This window comes from Schistocerca gregaria, chromosome 1, assembly GCF_023897955.1.
Source record: "Schistocerca gregaria isolate iqSchGreg1 chromosome 1, iqSchGreg1.2, whole genome shotgun sequence".
Taxonomy (NCBI): domain Eukaryota; kingdom Metazoa; phylum Arthropoda; class Insecta; order Orthoptera; family Acrididae; genus Schistocerca; species Schistocerca gregaria.
This window is the reverse complement of record NC_064920.1, coordinates 306,991,316-307,007,678: the sequence shown is the minus strand read 5'-3', so window position 1 is coordinate 307,007,678 and position 16,363 is coordinate 306,991,316. Positions and strand designations below refer to the sequence as shown.

Genomic DNA, 16,363 nt, shown 5'->3' with positions numbered 1-16,363 from the left:
GCTGCGCGTGATAAGCAAGGAAGCAGACTCAGCTATTAAGATAAAAAGGGCGCTCTGGGCAGGTCCCTTAATAAGCAATAACTTACAGTATCAACACTCTTGGCTAGAGGGAGAAGTCTGGGAGCGGAGAGAGAGAGAAAGAAAGAGGGCCCTAGGTGGGGACCGCACTACGTCATGAGGAGCCAATGAAGGGCTCAGGACGCAGTGCGTGACCATATAGGGAGAGGCCCCTCTACCCCTCCACCCAGCTTCTGAAGAAAAGTACTGAAGTTAATACTAAAACAATCCCTAATAAGGAAAAGTTGCACTCGACGCTACGTCATGCCAAGCGCTGGCGGGGTCGAAGGGGAAGAGCTAACAAAACTCGGAGGCACGCCGCTCCGGGGATCTCTCTCTCTCGGGTTTAGGCAGCGACGGTAGTCAGCGTGAGTAGCAGCCGACTTGGGCTGAGGGCGGGCTGCAGGCAGACAGTTGGAGATAGTCGCCGATGAGCGTTTAGGCAGCGACCGCGGGACTCTGACGTAGGGTGCTAGTGTGGGCAGCAAAGTGCTGGAAAGTTCTATCAGGCAGCCAGAACGGTGGAAGTCAGTCACCGTCTCTGTAATGGGCTTGGCTATTCTGTAGGTACAATCACTACGCAGTTAGGGTGATCTGTATTCTTTATGAATAAATTAGAACTTTTATAACGTCCATACGAGTTTACTTCTACCAACATCCTAGCCTTGTACCTTCACACCAGGGAATTTAACATCTTAGCCAGATCAAAAGTCTCCCTCTCAATTAGGTCAACCGGCTAATTCCCGTTTACGAACCGTGTCGCTCAATCCCTCGCAAAACCTACGCTTGGGACGCGACAATGTGGCGCAAGTGACTGAAAGCAGTGGACGCTCAGCACTACGGTAACACTGAGATGTTGCCACGGTAATGTAAACAAAAGTTCACGATCTGACTGGCCGTAGTGGGTGCATGAAGCAAACGCGCCAAGACTGAGTCAACTGTCAGAGCTCTTCTCTCGCCGTATGGAGGAGAGCGAAGACGGAAAAGTCAACTTACATAATACTGGTATCCTGTACCTCAACTGCACTATCAAGTTAGTATCCTGTTTTTCAGTTGAGTTGACATACGTTAAATTTGAATCCCTTACTTCTGTTGAACTATATGGGCCAACTGAAGAATAGGAAACTAATGCTAGCTAAACAACAGAACCGACACACGTAATATTGGCATCCTGTACCTCAGCTGAACTACAGCTACCTGTCCTTCAGGTGTGTTGGAATTGTGTGAACAATATATTTCGTGTGTGACGGCGCAAAGTGCACTGTGTAAAATAGACCTCTTTGGCATTGTGTAACACTCTTTGTGTGCGCTAATTATTCTGTTGTGTTCGCTGTAAATTTTTTTGTTCATGTGCAAATATAGTTATTAGTAAAATGTCCAAGAGGAAAAAATGTCTAAGAGGAAAATGGGATCCAAAAGCTAAACAGTATATTTTTGTAGGCTATTGTGAAAATTCAAAGGGCTACCAACCAATGGACCCATTGACTAAAAAGATTGCCACAAGTAGAGATGTAATATTCTTTGAAAATAGAAAGGACTCTAAAGAGAGCAAAACCACTAAGACAACTGCACCTAGTTCAGAAGGTAAAACCTTGTGTGAGGAAATAGAAAGTGAGGAAGAGGAAGACGACAGCCAAGGACAAATGGATACAATTTATGATGACAATGAGTTAGACGATGAAAAAAATGAAGAAAACAATGTAAGGCGTTCTTCTCGAAGGAATATCCGGATTTTGAGATGGATACAACACAGTCTTTTAATGATGAGCCAAGAACAGCAGAAGAAGCAATGAGTGGCCCAAACTGTCAAGAATGGAAAGAAGCGATAAAGAGAGAATTAGAATCTTTGTATCAGAACGAAACCTTTGAATGGGTAGATATGCCAGGAGATAAGAAACCACTGCAGGCAAGATGGGTATTCAATTTGAAGAACCCTGAAAGCTCATCACCAAAATACAAAGCAAGACTTGTGGTAAAAGGACATTCACAAAAATAAGGGGTAGATTACGAAGAAACTTTTTCACCTGTAGTGAAGTATGCATCATTGAGATATCTTTTGGCCTTGGCAGTAAAACGAAATTTAATAATCCCTCATATGCATGTTAAAACGGCATATTTAAATGGGAAATTGGAGGAGGAGATATATGTCATTCCACCAAGGGAAGCCATAAAAACCAGATCAGAAAGTAAAAAGATTTGGCGTTTGAGAAAAAGTATTTATGGACTTAAACAAAGTGGACGTTGCTGGAATCGATGTCTACATGAAACTCTAATAAATATGAATATGAAGCAATCCAAGGCAGATCCCAGCATTTACTATAAATGGAGAAAAGAAGAAATAATAATAATGGCGATATGGGTGGACGATTTCTTTATCCTGACTGAAAGTGAAGGCCAAATGAGAATTTTCAAGAAACAGCTGCAAACCAAGTTTAAGGTGCATGATTTGGGAGAAGTCAAACGTTATTTAGGTATGCAGATTACTAAGGATGAAGAAAGGCAAGAATTGAGCATAAGTCTATCATCATACACGGAAAACATATTAAAGAAATTTGGCATGAGTGATTGCAAACCCATAAGTACTCCAATGGAAGTAGGAGTGAAGTTAAGTGTAAATGAGACAGATTTGGAATGTGGCAAGAATGTTCCTTATTTAGAAGCAGTAGGGAGTTTGTTATATTTGTCTCAAATGTCACGACCTGACATTGCTTTTGCCGCCAATTCAGTGAGCAGATATTGCAGAGACCCAAAGGAAAAGCACTGGAAAGCTGTAAAGAGGATATTCCGATACCTAGGAGGAACCTCAAACTATGAGTTAAAATACCATAGAGATGGTAACGCAAAACTAGAGGGATATAGTGATGCGGACTGGGGGAGTGAATTGGGAGACAGATACTCCACCACTGGCTGCTGTTTTAAATTAATGGGGGGCCTCACATCATGGTCCTGTCAAAAGCAAAAAACTGAGCACCGTAGAGGCCGAGTATATGGCACTATCTTACACCACACAGGAAGCACTATGGCTGCGAACATTAATAAGTGAAATAGAACCCAATTTAATTGAGAAACCTACAACCATCTTCTGTGACAACAAGGGAGCCATAAACCTAGCTAAAATGATGTTACTAGTGCTAGGACAAAGCATATTAATATACGGCACCATTTCATTCGGGACCACATAGAGAGACAGAACATTGCCGTGGACTATCTGCGCACAGAAGACATGTTAGCTGACCTTCTGACCAAACCCTTGAAAAGGGAGAAGTTCGAGAAGATTGTGGGACTATTTGGTTTATCTTGTGGAAGCAACACTCAAAATATAAGTTCAAGGAGGGGTGTTGGAATTGTGTGAACAATATATTTCGTGTGTGACGGAGCAAAGTGCACTGTGTAAAATAGACCTCTTTGGCATTGTCTAACACTCTTTGTGTGCGCTAATCTTCTGTTGTGTTTGCTGTAAATTTTTTTTGTTCTTCAATGTGCAAATATAGTTATTAGTAAAATGTCCTTTTTTCTCCTTAATACTTATTCAGCTGCGCAAATTCCAATAAGGTGAGCTATATAAGTCGCAGAAGAACAGGGTGTACTAGTGCTAGTGAATTCGAAAAGAAGCGACATACGAAAAACTTGTGTCCTGTAACTGAAAAATAAGATACTAATCTAGCGAAGGCGAAAAATAGCTAACACCTATATAGGTCAACTGAAGAGCTGGATACTTCCTTCGTAGTTCAACTGAGTTAAAGGATGCCAGCGTTATGTATGTCGCATTTTTCGTTTTTGATGGCATTAGTATCCTATTCTTCAGTTGACCTACATAGTTCCAACTGGAGTACGGGATACAAATTTGTCGTATGTCAGCCTTTTCGCCTTCGACAGTACTAGTATTAACAGAATAATATATACTGGAAGCGAAGGCGAAAAACAGTGGCAACTATAAAATTTGTATCCCGTACTACAGTTAAGACAGGTAAACCTATTCAACAAAAACCAAAAAGTAAAAATTGTATAGAATGAAAAAACAATTCTTCCAAAAATCTCTAACTCACTAAGGATGAAAATAAGTAGCGAATGTATTTGAACGAACAAAATAATTAAATTAATACAAGCGACAAAATACGTATACAATGTCTGGCCCTGACTTTTGAAAAACACATTCATTTCTTTCAATTTACAATGATGATGCCGCGGCACAGAAGACAATCGATTTAGTATCTGTGACTCAAAAATAGACACATTAATATTTATAGGCCGGTCCACACGCAACGATCTGTTTGCGCAGATGTCTGTACATTCAAAAAAGATCGCTGCATATGTGTTGCGTTCCCAAGACACAAACTCCAATCTACTACTCTTCTGCCATCTGTCGATGTAGAAAAGAAATATCAGTGGCAAGCGACTACGCTCGCCGAAAACGTCAGAAGTTTAATTAATTTATTTTGAATTAGGATTTGAAGAAATTCTGTTGTGGTCTGTGTTCGCAACTTGTGTTGCAAGAAACATTCAGACAAAACGCAGGAAACAGATAGAGCGGTCAAAATGGTATGCATGTGGCTGCTAAAGCGAAAGCATTTTTCGCACGTACATTTACTGCGAGAGTTGCAGGGCCACCCTAACGATTGGCGTAATTATTTACATATGGATGTCGAAACTTATAATTATCTCTTTAAGCTCGTAACCTCTCATATTATACGAAATAATGCTTGAATGAGAAGAGCAATTTCTCTCCATGAACGGCTGACGGTTACATTAAGATTCCTGGCAACAGGAAGGAGCTATAAGGACTTTAAATTTTCAACTGCAATTTCTAAACAAGCATTGAGTGAAATTATATCCAACACAAGTGAAGCTTTTTACGCTGTCCTGAAGGATGAGTTCATGAAGGCAGGTCAAGTACATTAATTCTGTCAAGTTAAAAATAATAATTTTGCTGATGAAGAATCACAATATTTTTGCTGCTTTAGACGTGTTTGAATCACAAAATACCACAAACTTGGCTGGTATATTTCATCCACTCCAACACCAGATCTTCGAGATTTTTGAACTTTTGATAATCATTTACAGTAAACAGTCGACAACGATTTTTATTATTACTGTTTCTCAGTTCTCCGGTGCGTCAACTTCTCGTAATTTTTCAATTAATGCATTGTATGCAGCTGTCTTTTTGTTCCCATCACTGTACTCTTTACTTTTAATCGTCCACAAGCATGGGTTATTTCTATAAAATTCAATGAATTCAATGATAAACTGTCTAGAACACTGACGACCGTCAGCGATTTTATTGCTCCGTGCGCACAAAGACAAACACTAGACTGCACAAGCACCTGTTTCCCTCCAGATTTGCGGCGATCTCCTATCCACACGCTCCAACTTGTCTGCGCAGATGTGGTTTGAACCCACAGATTTGAGACGATTCGCTCAAACCTCCAACTTCCAGGTTTGCACACACCTTATGTCGGTGCAAATCTCCTGTCCACACGCAACGATCTGTCTGCGCAGTTGTGACGTGCACAGACATTTGCGCAGAGAGATTGTTGCGTGCGGACGTGCCTTATGAGTAACCAATGACATCATTGGTCAAAGCTGAGGGATTTTATCCATGTAGGTACAAACAGATGGGACGTGGCACCCCAGACTTGTGCAGCACGTTGTTTTGATGCCAGAGTGGGCGCCATTTTAAAAATCCCAAAACGCTAGCAGACTACTAATTACGAGTGCTTCTTGTTCATTATTTCTGTCATGTAACAACTGTTTTAAATACTAAAATTATAGAGCTTGCATGAATTACATAATGTCAGGAAAGAAATTTCGAACGTTTTCTGTTCTTGGCTGCGTATTTGCTCTGCCAATACGTCTCAGAGTGACGTCTCGGGGAAGTGCCACTCAGCCACTGCATTGAACTACTGGGGCGTAGACTATATGTATGGATGTATGAATGCGGTGAACCTAGTGGTTTGGGCTAATTAAGATAGCGAACATCGGCGTCAAGTTTGTGACGTAATGAAACCTCCCTTATTTTTTTTTACCTCCGCGATTGTATTCAGTTCTCAACTGATCCCTAAATATTATACCATCTACACACATACGATTTAGGATGGCAAAAAACACTGAAATGAGCTCGTTGTATAATTTTGTAATCGCTACGAATTAATTAATCAATAGTAGAGCAGAAACCTTTACCAAAAAATAAAATTTGTCGTTCTTCGATGTCTTGCATGTTTCGCTCCAAGGAAAATACACTGTTTAGTATGCCACATACTTCTTTGCTGCATGCTCATGACTGTTGTTTTACTTTTATTCGCTTATGTAACACTGGATAACTTCGGAAGGTTGACAATAATCACATATTTTCTGGGATATTTAAGAAACAAGTGGGAGACCAACCAAAAATTCAGAGGGCCTGGCAACTAAAGTGTAACACAGTAAAATACACACTACCCTTATCCAAAGTATTTGTTGTCTGAATGTTGGTACCGTAGATGTGGTTATACTTGAGGCTCAGAAACACGGAAGAAAAGCAGCTGAGTGAATGACATATAAAATTGTTTCTCAATACATTGTCATTTTGCCATGTTAAAAGGTTTCGAACTTGACTATGCTAGTAATAAGAAACCATGAATGACATTTTCGGTAGGGAATAAGTGATTTACGTGATATTAGCCGCAGGTAACTACGCTGTCAGATATACGTCAAAAGCAATACAAACTTCATAAAATGTAGACACTTCTTAATGAACTGTAAATAACTCTTAACATAAGGACGTAATTGCATAGAAATTTTAATGATAGTATGTTTGTGTTGTAGGGATCAGGTATACGCTTGCAGTTAAGTGGTTGGAAAGAGACTGTATGTAGTGGCATTCAAGGATTCAGATGACCATGTTATTAAATTTGCTTAGTATATAAACGTCAGTGCCCATAGCTTGTACGATAATTCGCTAGAGGTTTTGACGAAGGAGATCGTCAGTACCATTAAGTTAAGACATTCTATTCACGCCTTTTTGTGCCACTAGAAACCTTGTTTATTTACAGCCATGACTTAGTATTTTGATGATGTAGTTATTTAGCTAATATAGTAATAAGGAAGGTAACAGACGTGTCTGTACAGGAACTGTGGGTGCCATCTTCATGGCGGCAATGGTACTGAAAACTTTGTATAGTTACTGTTTTTGTAACGCTGTTATTGTACCATGCAGCTGTGTCAGTTGACACTATGGGTGTGCACATTGTAACATAGTTGCACCATATCCATCAATAATGTCATGAGTGCAAGATTTGTTTATCGATTAGGAAGTCAACAATATTTTGAGTTTTTGAGTGTCAATGGTACGTTGTCTGTCTGTTATTAACTGTTAAGAATCGTAAAATCTGTAAGGAAATAAAATAGTGCTATCAATACAAAGGCAGGTTGAAACTTTAATTCTGGGATGCCAAATAGAAATGCAAATTCAGTGAAAGCCTAGGATTCCCAGTATATGGAAAATGCCTTGAATATCTGGGAAGTCTGTGATGTAATCAGATCTAAGTGATAGGTATGTGTGGAAAAAAATGCGATCTTGGATACAAAATGACTAAATAATGCCATTTCAAAAAGTACTTATTTATTATAGACATTATTAAATGTTGTGTGTGCTAACAGTGCTTATTCCAAACACAAACATTCCCTTTGGTTGTTAAAACTATTTCTCCATCCTATCCAATATTACACTTTGTTGTTTAGACACTTTAAAGTGAGTACAGTAAAATGTTTCAGGATATCACAATTTTATATTTATATTTTTTGTCTTTAACCTGTGTAGATGTAGCCGAGAAGAAAATTATTGATGATTTTTCAAATTATAGAATCTTGCAATTCTAAGCCACATATAGGACAAGACGAATTTGGATTTAGGAAAGGAGAAGGAACCAGGGAACCTGTAATTGAAGATACTCTTTGAAAAAATAAATAAATTGAAATTAATTGGAGAGAGAAAAGATTGAGTCAGTTTATAAACTAGAGTACAGAAATAGATATCAGTGGCACTAACGAGGGGCTAGGGTAAGAATATCGGGGGAAGGGGAGGGCTGGAAATGCTACGCTTTCTCCATATTTATTTATAGAAAGTGCAATACAACCAATAAAATAGGGTGAGGAACAAGACGGAAATTCATCAAGACATATATTTGGAGCATTTTAAACTATTTTTGTGCAAGGGGGACTCCGGGGAATCAAGAAATGGGAAAAAAAGTAGCAAGGGAGATGTGAATGTGGAGAAAAGCTACAAAAACACCATGAACTGAAAGAAGTTCTAATGAACAGCTGCTGAAAGAAATTAATGGAAAAGACATTAACTAACATGAGACAGGACGACGACAACGATGTAGTAGTATATATATCATAATTGTATGCATAAATTAATAGCTAGTGTGTGACAGTGCTCCATCTGAAATATTGATTTTTGGAACAGACTAATTTGTAGCATGTAGGTTAGGTTGGAAGGCAACAATTTGGTTGAGCGTTGACATACCCAGTGAATGTGTATGCAAAACTCAAGGTTGTGACAACATATTGATGTGTAACATACACAGATATGTTTGCATTGTATTTAATGCCTTTTTTGTTATGAAAGGTAAAAGTAGATTCAGAAAAGCTATATTAGATAATAGCCAAATCTCTGACAAGTATTTTGGTGCATATTAGGTACATATATCGTACATAAATCATAAAATGTAGAGAATGGGACACAAGGTAGCTTTTACCTAAGTAACATTGAACCAGAAAACATTTTCAACTTTCTGATGGCAACCAAAACAACTTTGCTGTACTCCAGTTGGAAATCAATAAAAGGTCAAAATACAACGGTGAATTTTGTGAGTAAATAGTTTTAGCAGTCAAAGGTGGTCGACCCTACTTATGGGAGATTAACCAGGAAATTGTAGTGAGGTATATTACTGGTGGTGTAATAGTTGACTTTTGGTAGGTGTCTGGACATTCACTCTAAGACAAAAAGAAGAAAAAGTATGGGGGGAGGGAGACGTACCGTGAAGGAATTATCCGAATGGGGTGGAAGTCAGTAGATCTGATGTAATATACAGACAAAAACTCTGTCAGCGCCCAGCTGAGTAACTGCTTGCATAAGGGCAAAGTTTACTCAGTTTGCGGTGCTCTTTATGTCAAATGAATCATCACATTTTTCTGAAATTGTAATTGTTTGTTTGTCTGTACATATTCACCATATCAACAGATTCCATTCAGATAATTCCTTGATGGTGCATCAGTTTCTTTCTTTTTTCTTAAAATGTATTTGAAATGGGAATGAGCATATTGTAATTTTTTTCTTTTTTCAAAGTAATCTATGGCTGTGAACAGGAAGACATAATTGTGTTGCTCATCTTCTACTTTTTTTTTAATAAAAAAAAATCAAGAATTTTATACCACTTTATAGTAGTGAGAAGTAATAAGTTACTGAGGACCATAATACGTCATAGTTAAATTATTTCCTTAAACAGATGCTTGTTTTTTAAGCTATATTCCCTTCATTTTCAGTTAGCATGTTTATCTTTTATTAATACTGAAATTCCATGTGACTTATTTCCATTTACTATTTCTCAATTTCACACTATCAAATTACAGAAGGATTTTTTTTTATTTGTTTCAGATTTAAGGGGCGGAAATGCACAATCAAAATTGTTTTCCACGTCAGAGATGGTCATTGCCAAAGGACCAAGAAAGGAATTTTGTTGCAGCCTTTTTTCACATGGCTACAATTGCTTTGACTTGCACTTCTCTTGCTCAGCTCGGATGGTTTAGAATTCGAGGCAGTATCTGTTCTCCTCATTTAGCTGTGTATCAGTTTTTCAGTGCTGATTATCCAAGTGAACCGGAGCGAGACTACACATTCAGTGAATTTTCACCACCTGTAACTATTCAGTATTACCCTCAGAAAGAGAGTATGTTTCCAGTAGTATTTGATTCCTAGTGTCATTTAATTTCATTTTAAACAGTAGGGAATTATTTTTCTTTTTCTTTCTAGCACCACGGTGTATGAATCAAGAAATAGCTAATTTGATGAGGACCGTTATTTTATTGTGTTTCATGGCTATGTCATCCTCTCTTCTGGGTTTCTTCCTGGATATAATTGGGCCAACAAGCAAAATACTGCGCACAATCAGAAGAAATGCAATTCCAAGCATTTTCACGGGTAATTATCCAACAAAAGAATTGTATAGCATAATCACCCTGTCTTTGTAAGGCAAGTTCTACAAGTAAATGAGGCAGAGAGAATAAGGATTCAGAGTCATAGAGGAAAATGAAAAGTGATGGCCCAAATTTTTTGCCTTTACATATGACTGCTTGTGTTTGTATACGTGAGGATGGGTGCGCACGCGCGAGTGTATATCTGTCCTTCTTTCCCCCTAAGGTAAGTCTTTCTGCTCCCGGGATTGAAATGACTCCTTACCCTCTCCCTTAAAACCCACATCCTTTTGTCTTTCCCTCTCCTTCCCTCTTTCCTGATGAAGCAACTGTGGGTTGCAAAAGCTTGAATTTTGTGTGTGTGTTGTTTGTTTGTGTGTCTACCAACATACCAACGCTTTCGTTTGGTAAGTTACATCATCTTTGTTTTTAGATACAAGAGTAATTGTTTGTATTACAAAACATAAAATGAAATGAAAATAGAATGAGAAAGCTGAATAAAGCTTGAAGTATACTGACAAGTTAGAAACTTCTCCTGGAAATTTTGTTTGTGGTTGGGTAGTGAAACTCTTTGTATGTGTGTCTAGCAGTACTCTGCCAAAAGATTTGGTGAACACCTTCTCTTATATAGTCTTTCCATGGCAGTGATGCATTGGTGAAATGAATCACCACATTTATTATTCACATCTCCAAGCTTAGGTTGGAAGAAATCCAAATAGAAATGAAGGAAATGTAATTTCAGAAACATGTCACAGCTTCTAGGTATGTGACATTTTTTCACTGGGGTTGAATATGTCTCTAAAATGCTACTCTTTGACTTCATAATGGTCTTTCCTTGTCCTACTGTCCCAGTGATACGAGGAAGAGCAATATTTTGTGTAAGCAGTCTGGATTCCCAGAAGTCCCAGAACAGAGTAGTCTAGTGGTCTCATAGGTTTCCTTTAACTAAATGGAATGGGCCTCTGGCATCAAAGGTTTCTCATTTCCATTATGTAAGAGAATAGCTTTGAGACTACTATTTGAGGAATCTTTAAATAGGTGCTATTCTTTCAAATTGTGAATTGTCCAAAATTTTGTAAGTAGTCCTTTTATGTCGTTACAGTATACCACACTCCCTGTTATTGAGAGAAAAATGGAAAGGCTAAGCTATCGTTTATGGAATGTAAAACTGCGATTTTTTTTTTTTTTTTTTTTTTAAACAGGTTCTTTTCTTGAAGATAAGACCCAAGTAATTCTGCTTGGGTCTCTGATAGATTTAGATCTCTTATAAGATAGTTAAAAGCTGTTTGTGACAATCGGTGTGGGATACAACCAGCCTCTTAAGTAGGAGAACCAACATGAGCACCCCCCCCCCCCCCCCCCCCCCCCAATCCTCCCTCCCACGCACTGTGGGTCCGGGGGCTAGAATAGGCTTTAGGTATTCACACCTGTTGTAAGAGGCGACTACAATGAGTCTCACGTGTATTGGCTTTTATGTAATGGCCCCCTGTAGGGTTTGACCTCCATTTTTCAAAATTTTCCTGAAGGGCGAGTTAATTGGGGAAGGTCGCCTTACGTGGTGCATAGTGTCCATCATGCACAGAGACCTCCCACATCCTTTGTCAGTGTGGATCTGCACTTCCACTCATTCTACAGCTGTTGGTTGAGGTCACCCTCCTGGATGTGTTTCCTCCATCCTCTATGCAGTACCACTTTCTGTGCTGTCAACTACAATTTACTTCTTAGCTCATTTGTGCCTGATATCCAGCATGATAGCCAGTCCGTTGTGGTGGGTCTGCCATGTACCCTCTTGGTTGTAGCCGCCTGACCACACAGGGATCGCTTGGCTGATGCCTGCACCGTTAACAACCCACGTATGCTGAAGAGTACGTGCCAGTCGCCCCGGAGCATCCCGACTCCTGGCAATGGCCATCCCACCAGGTGGCCTTTTGCTGCGGCTGGGTGGCGCCTGTGGGGAGGGCCCCTTTATGGAGTGGGTGGCATCAGGGCAGATGACACGGCTTGAAGTGTAGTACATCATCTCTTGCTGATGGTCAAACACCAGCAGTCTCTAAGCGGTCACAGTGTGACTTCAATGCTATGAAATATGACCCCAAATCATCCTCCCTCCCCTCCCCCCCCCCCCTGCCACACCATGGGAGGAACACCAGGATAAGGATGGCAGTGAAGCTTATTCACCCCGGTACCTCGTATGTACGAGAGTTAATGGGGAATTTTTGTTGTCAATCAAACCTCAGTTTTTTGTGGAGCATTTAGAGGACAAGTTTGGGGAGGTTGGAGGGCTTGTCCAAAATGCGGTCAGGGCTGGTCTTGATCAAAACAGCATCCTCTGCCCAGTCACGGGCGCTACTCACTTGTGGCAAGCTGGGGGATGTTCCTGTTTCTGTCACGCCTCATAAGAACTTAAATATGGTCCAGGGTATCATATTTCACAGGGACCTTCTTTTGCAATCTCCCAATGGTGCCGTCGTCTTGGTCTTCAAGGGTGACACATCTGAGAAGGTCAAGGTGATGGTCTACTGCTGTGATGTCCCTCCCCCAATGCAGTTCTTTAAGTGCTGGAAGTTCGATCATATGTCTTCCTTCTATACTTCCAGCATCACCTGTCCGAATTGTGGACGTCCTCCACATCCCAATACTCCCTGTACCCCACCTCCCATCTGTGTCAACTGTGGAGAGCACCATTCGCTTTGTTCGCCAGACTGCAGGATTTGCCAGAAAGAAAGAAACGTAATGGAATAAAAGACCCTGGACCGACTGACCTGCACTGAGGCTAAGAGAAAATATGAGAGGCTACATCCTGTGCGTATGATGTCAAACCACGCCACCACTGTGACATCGGTCTACTGTCTTCCGTTCCACTGTGTACAGTTGGCTCTGAGCCGTCAGACTCCACCTGCCCCCTTGATGGTGAGGGGCACTTTCCTCTCTGTTGCTCCTGCACAACCTACTTCAGGAGCAACACTCCCCTCCCTCCCCCCAACCATGGGGGATGTCGGTCCCCACTTCCCAGCCAGAGAAGCATAAGTCTTCTTCAGCTCCTCTCAAGAGGAAGGGATCTCTTGGGTCACCCCCTTACCTGGTTCCTACCAGTGGCAAAGCTGACACCCGCCAGTGGCTGAAGCAACCACAGTTAGTTGGTCGTAGGGCTTCATGTTCCTCCTCATTCCCTGAGACTGAATAAGTGAAGCCCTCACAGCCAGACAAACCTACGGAGCAGTGAGAGAAACCTAGAAAGAAATGAACCCCAAGAACCAATGCATTGTGGTGGCACCCACACCATCACTACCTACAAGCTCTGTGTCTGAGGATGAGGTGGAGATTCTGGCGTCCACTGAGGACCTAGATCTCTCTTCTTAAGGGTGCCCCCAGTGAAAGACAGTCCCTTAGTGGTTGCAAGAAGTCGCTGAGGCAAGTAAAGAGAGTCAACAAGCTCTACAGCACTTCCTTAGAGTACCTAATAGCCTTTAAGTGGCTCCGTGCCCGTGTTCGCCAGCTTTTAAAACGACAGATTTAGGAGTGTTGGGAGAGGTATGTGTTGACCATGGGGTGCCATACGTCACCTTTCCAAGTCTGGACGAAGATCAGATGTTTTTGTGGGTACCAGACTCTGACAGGTGTCACTGGCATTAACATTCAATGGCGTGTTATCTGCCGACGCAAACGCGATTGCTGAGCGCTATGCTTAGCCTCTGTGTCGAACAACAACCCCCCAGCCTTTCACACCCTCAAACGGTGGATGGAAAAGAAAGTTTCGTTCACTATGTGCCACAGTGAAGCCTATAATGCCCCATTTACAGAGTGGGAGCACCTCAGCGCCCTTGCACATTGCCCTGGCACAGCTCCTGGACCGGATCGGATCCACAGTCAGATGATTAAACATCTCTCGTATGACTACAAGTGACATCTCCTCATAATCTTCAACTGGATCTTGTGTGATGGTGTCTTTCCATTTCAATGGTGGGAGAGCACCATCATTCCGGTGCTCAAACCCAGTCAAAACCCACTTGATGTGGACAGCTACCAGCCCATCAGCCTCACCGACTTTCTTTGTAAGCTGCTGGAACATATGGTGTGTCGGCGGTTTGGCTGGGTCCTGGAGTCACGTGGCCTACTGGCTCCATGTCAGGGCGGCTTCTGCCGTGGTCGCTCTACCGCTGATAATCTTGTGTCCCTCAAGTCTGCCATCCAAACAGCCTTTTCAGGATGCCATCTGGTTGCCGTTTTCTTTTTTATTTACGTAAAGTATAAGACATGAACTGGTGTTGTCATATCCTTGCCACATTGTATGAGTGGGGTCTCCTCGGTCCGCTCCCAATTTTTATCCAAAACTTCCTGTCGCTCCGTACTTTCCATGTCCAAGTCAGTGCCTCCTATAATTAGTTCCCCCTGTAATCCTGAGAATGGTGTTCCACAGGGCTCTGTATTGAGTGTTGTTCTATTTTTAGTGGGTATTAACAGTGTGGCAGCAGCTGTAGGACCGTCGGTCTCATCTTCTCTGTATGTGGATGACTGCATTTCGTACTGCTCCCCCAATACCGGTGTTACTGAGCAGCGCCTACAGGGAGCCATTCAAAAGGCCCATGGCTTCCAGTTTTCAGCCGTGAAGTCGTGTTTCATGCATTTCTGTCGGCATAACACCATTCATCCAGAACCAGAACTTTATCTTAATGACAATCCACTCCCTGTAGAGGAGACATATTGATTGATTCTTTAGACTGGTTTTCAATGCCCAATTGACTTGGCTACCTCACTTTCATCAGCTTAAGCGGCAGTGCTGGCAGCACCTCAGTGCCCTACATTGCCTGAGCAACACCAACTGGGGTGCAGATCACCCTACACTATTGCATCTCTACAGAGGCATTGTTCAATCCTGCCCTGACTATGGGAGTCTGGTTTACGGTTTGGCAGAACCCTCAGCAATGTGTTTACTCAAACCAGTGCACCATTGTGGTGTTCGTTTAGTGATGAGAACTTTTAGAATGAGTCCAGTGACCAGTGTCCTGGTAGAGGCCGGAGTCCCTCCATTGAATGTTAGGCATGCACAACTGCTCGCCAGTTACTTTGCTTACATTTGTAGTTCTCCTGTGCATCCGAATTACCGTCTCCTTTTCCCAACCCTGGCGGTTCATCTTCCGCATTGGCAGCCCACGTCAGGGCTTACGATTGCGGTTCGCGCCTCGTCCCTTCTGTCAGAACTGGATCTCTTCCCGCTATCACCTCTCCTTGAGGTCCATTAACGTATACCTCCATGGTGTATGCCTAGGCTGCAGATTCTTCTGGACTTTTCACATGGCCCTAAGGACTCCTTTAACCCTGCGGATCTCCTCTATCACTTCCTCTCGATTCTTGACATGTACCGGGGCCATGAAGTGGTTTACACCGATGGCTCAATGGCTGATGGTCATGTAGGCATTGCGGAATCAGTTGTTGTCTGCCGGCTCTGCATTGGCCATATCGGGTTAACGCATGCTTACCTCCTCCATCGCAAAGACCCACCTCGGTGTCACTGTGGCTTACAAATGACGGTCATCCACCTCTTGCTGGACTGCCCACTTTTAGCCACTCTGCGGTGGACTTTTAACTTTCCCAGCACCCAACCTTCAGTGTTAGGTGCCAATGCCTCAACAGCAGCTTTAGTTTTACATTTTATTCACGAGGGTGGGTTTTATCATTTGATCTAAGTTGTAGCACATGTCCTTTGTCCCTGTGTGTCCTGCACCTTAGTGCTTTCAGGGTGGCGGTTTTAAGGTGTTGCAGAGTTGCTGGTTTCTCCTTTATACTCTCATGGTCAGCCAGTCATGGTAATCTGCTCTCTTGTTTTTGTCTCTTCTACATGTTTCTTGTCTCTCTCTGTGGTTTTATTGTCCGATTTTGCCCATTTTAGTGTTTGTTGCCCTTCTGTCATTCTTGTGGTTTTCTCCTTTCTTCCAGTTGTGTTTTGTATGTCTCGATTATTTTACTCCCACCCTTGTGTAATTATTTTAATCGGAAAAAGGGACTGATGGCCTAGCAGTTTGTTCCCTCTTCCCCTCTCCCCCCTCCCTCCTCCCCCTCTTTTAAACCAACCAAACAACCAACCAATATGAGCAGCAGCTCTGTTGTACCCAGCACTTACTCTCACATCCCTTTGATT

General features: G+C 41.8%; 1 protein-coding gene across 1 annotated transcript in view; it reads left to right on the top strand.

Annotated features, from left to right (window-relative positions):
* The first annotated feature begins 6,309 nt into the window (after nucleotides 1–6,309).
* The window catches only part of LOC126342851 (transmembrane protein 127-like), a 28,490-nt gene continuing 18,436 nt past the window's right edge, over nucleotides 6,310–16,363 (top strand). Inside the window, exons 1-3 of the mRNA XM_050001891.1 lie at nucleotides 6,310–6,720; nucleotides 9,692–9,983; nucleotides 10,067–10,234. Coding sequence (XP_049857848.1) covers nucleotides 9,707–9,983; nucleotides 10,067–10,234 — 445 coding nt within the window. The 5' untranslated portion in view covers nucleotides 6,310–6,720; nucleotides 9,692–9,706. The remainder of the gene's footprint in view (nucleotides 6,721–9,691; nucleotides 9,984–10,066; nucleotides 10,235–16,363) is intronic.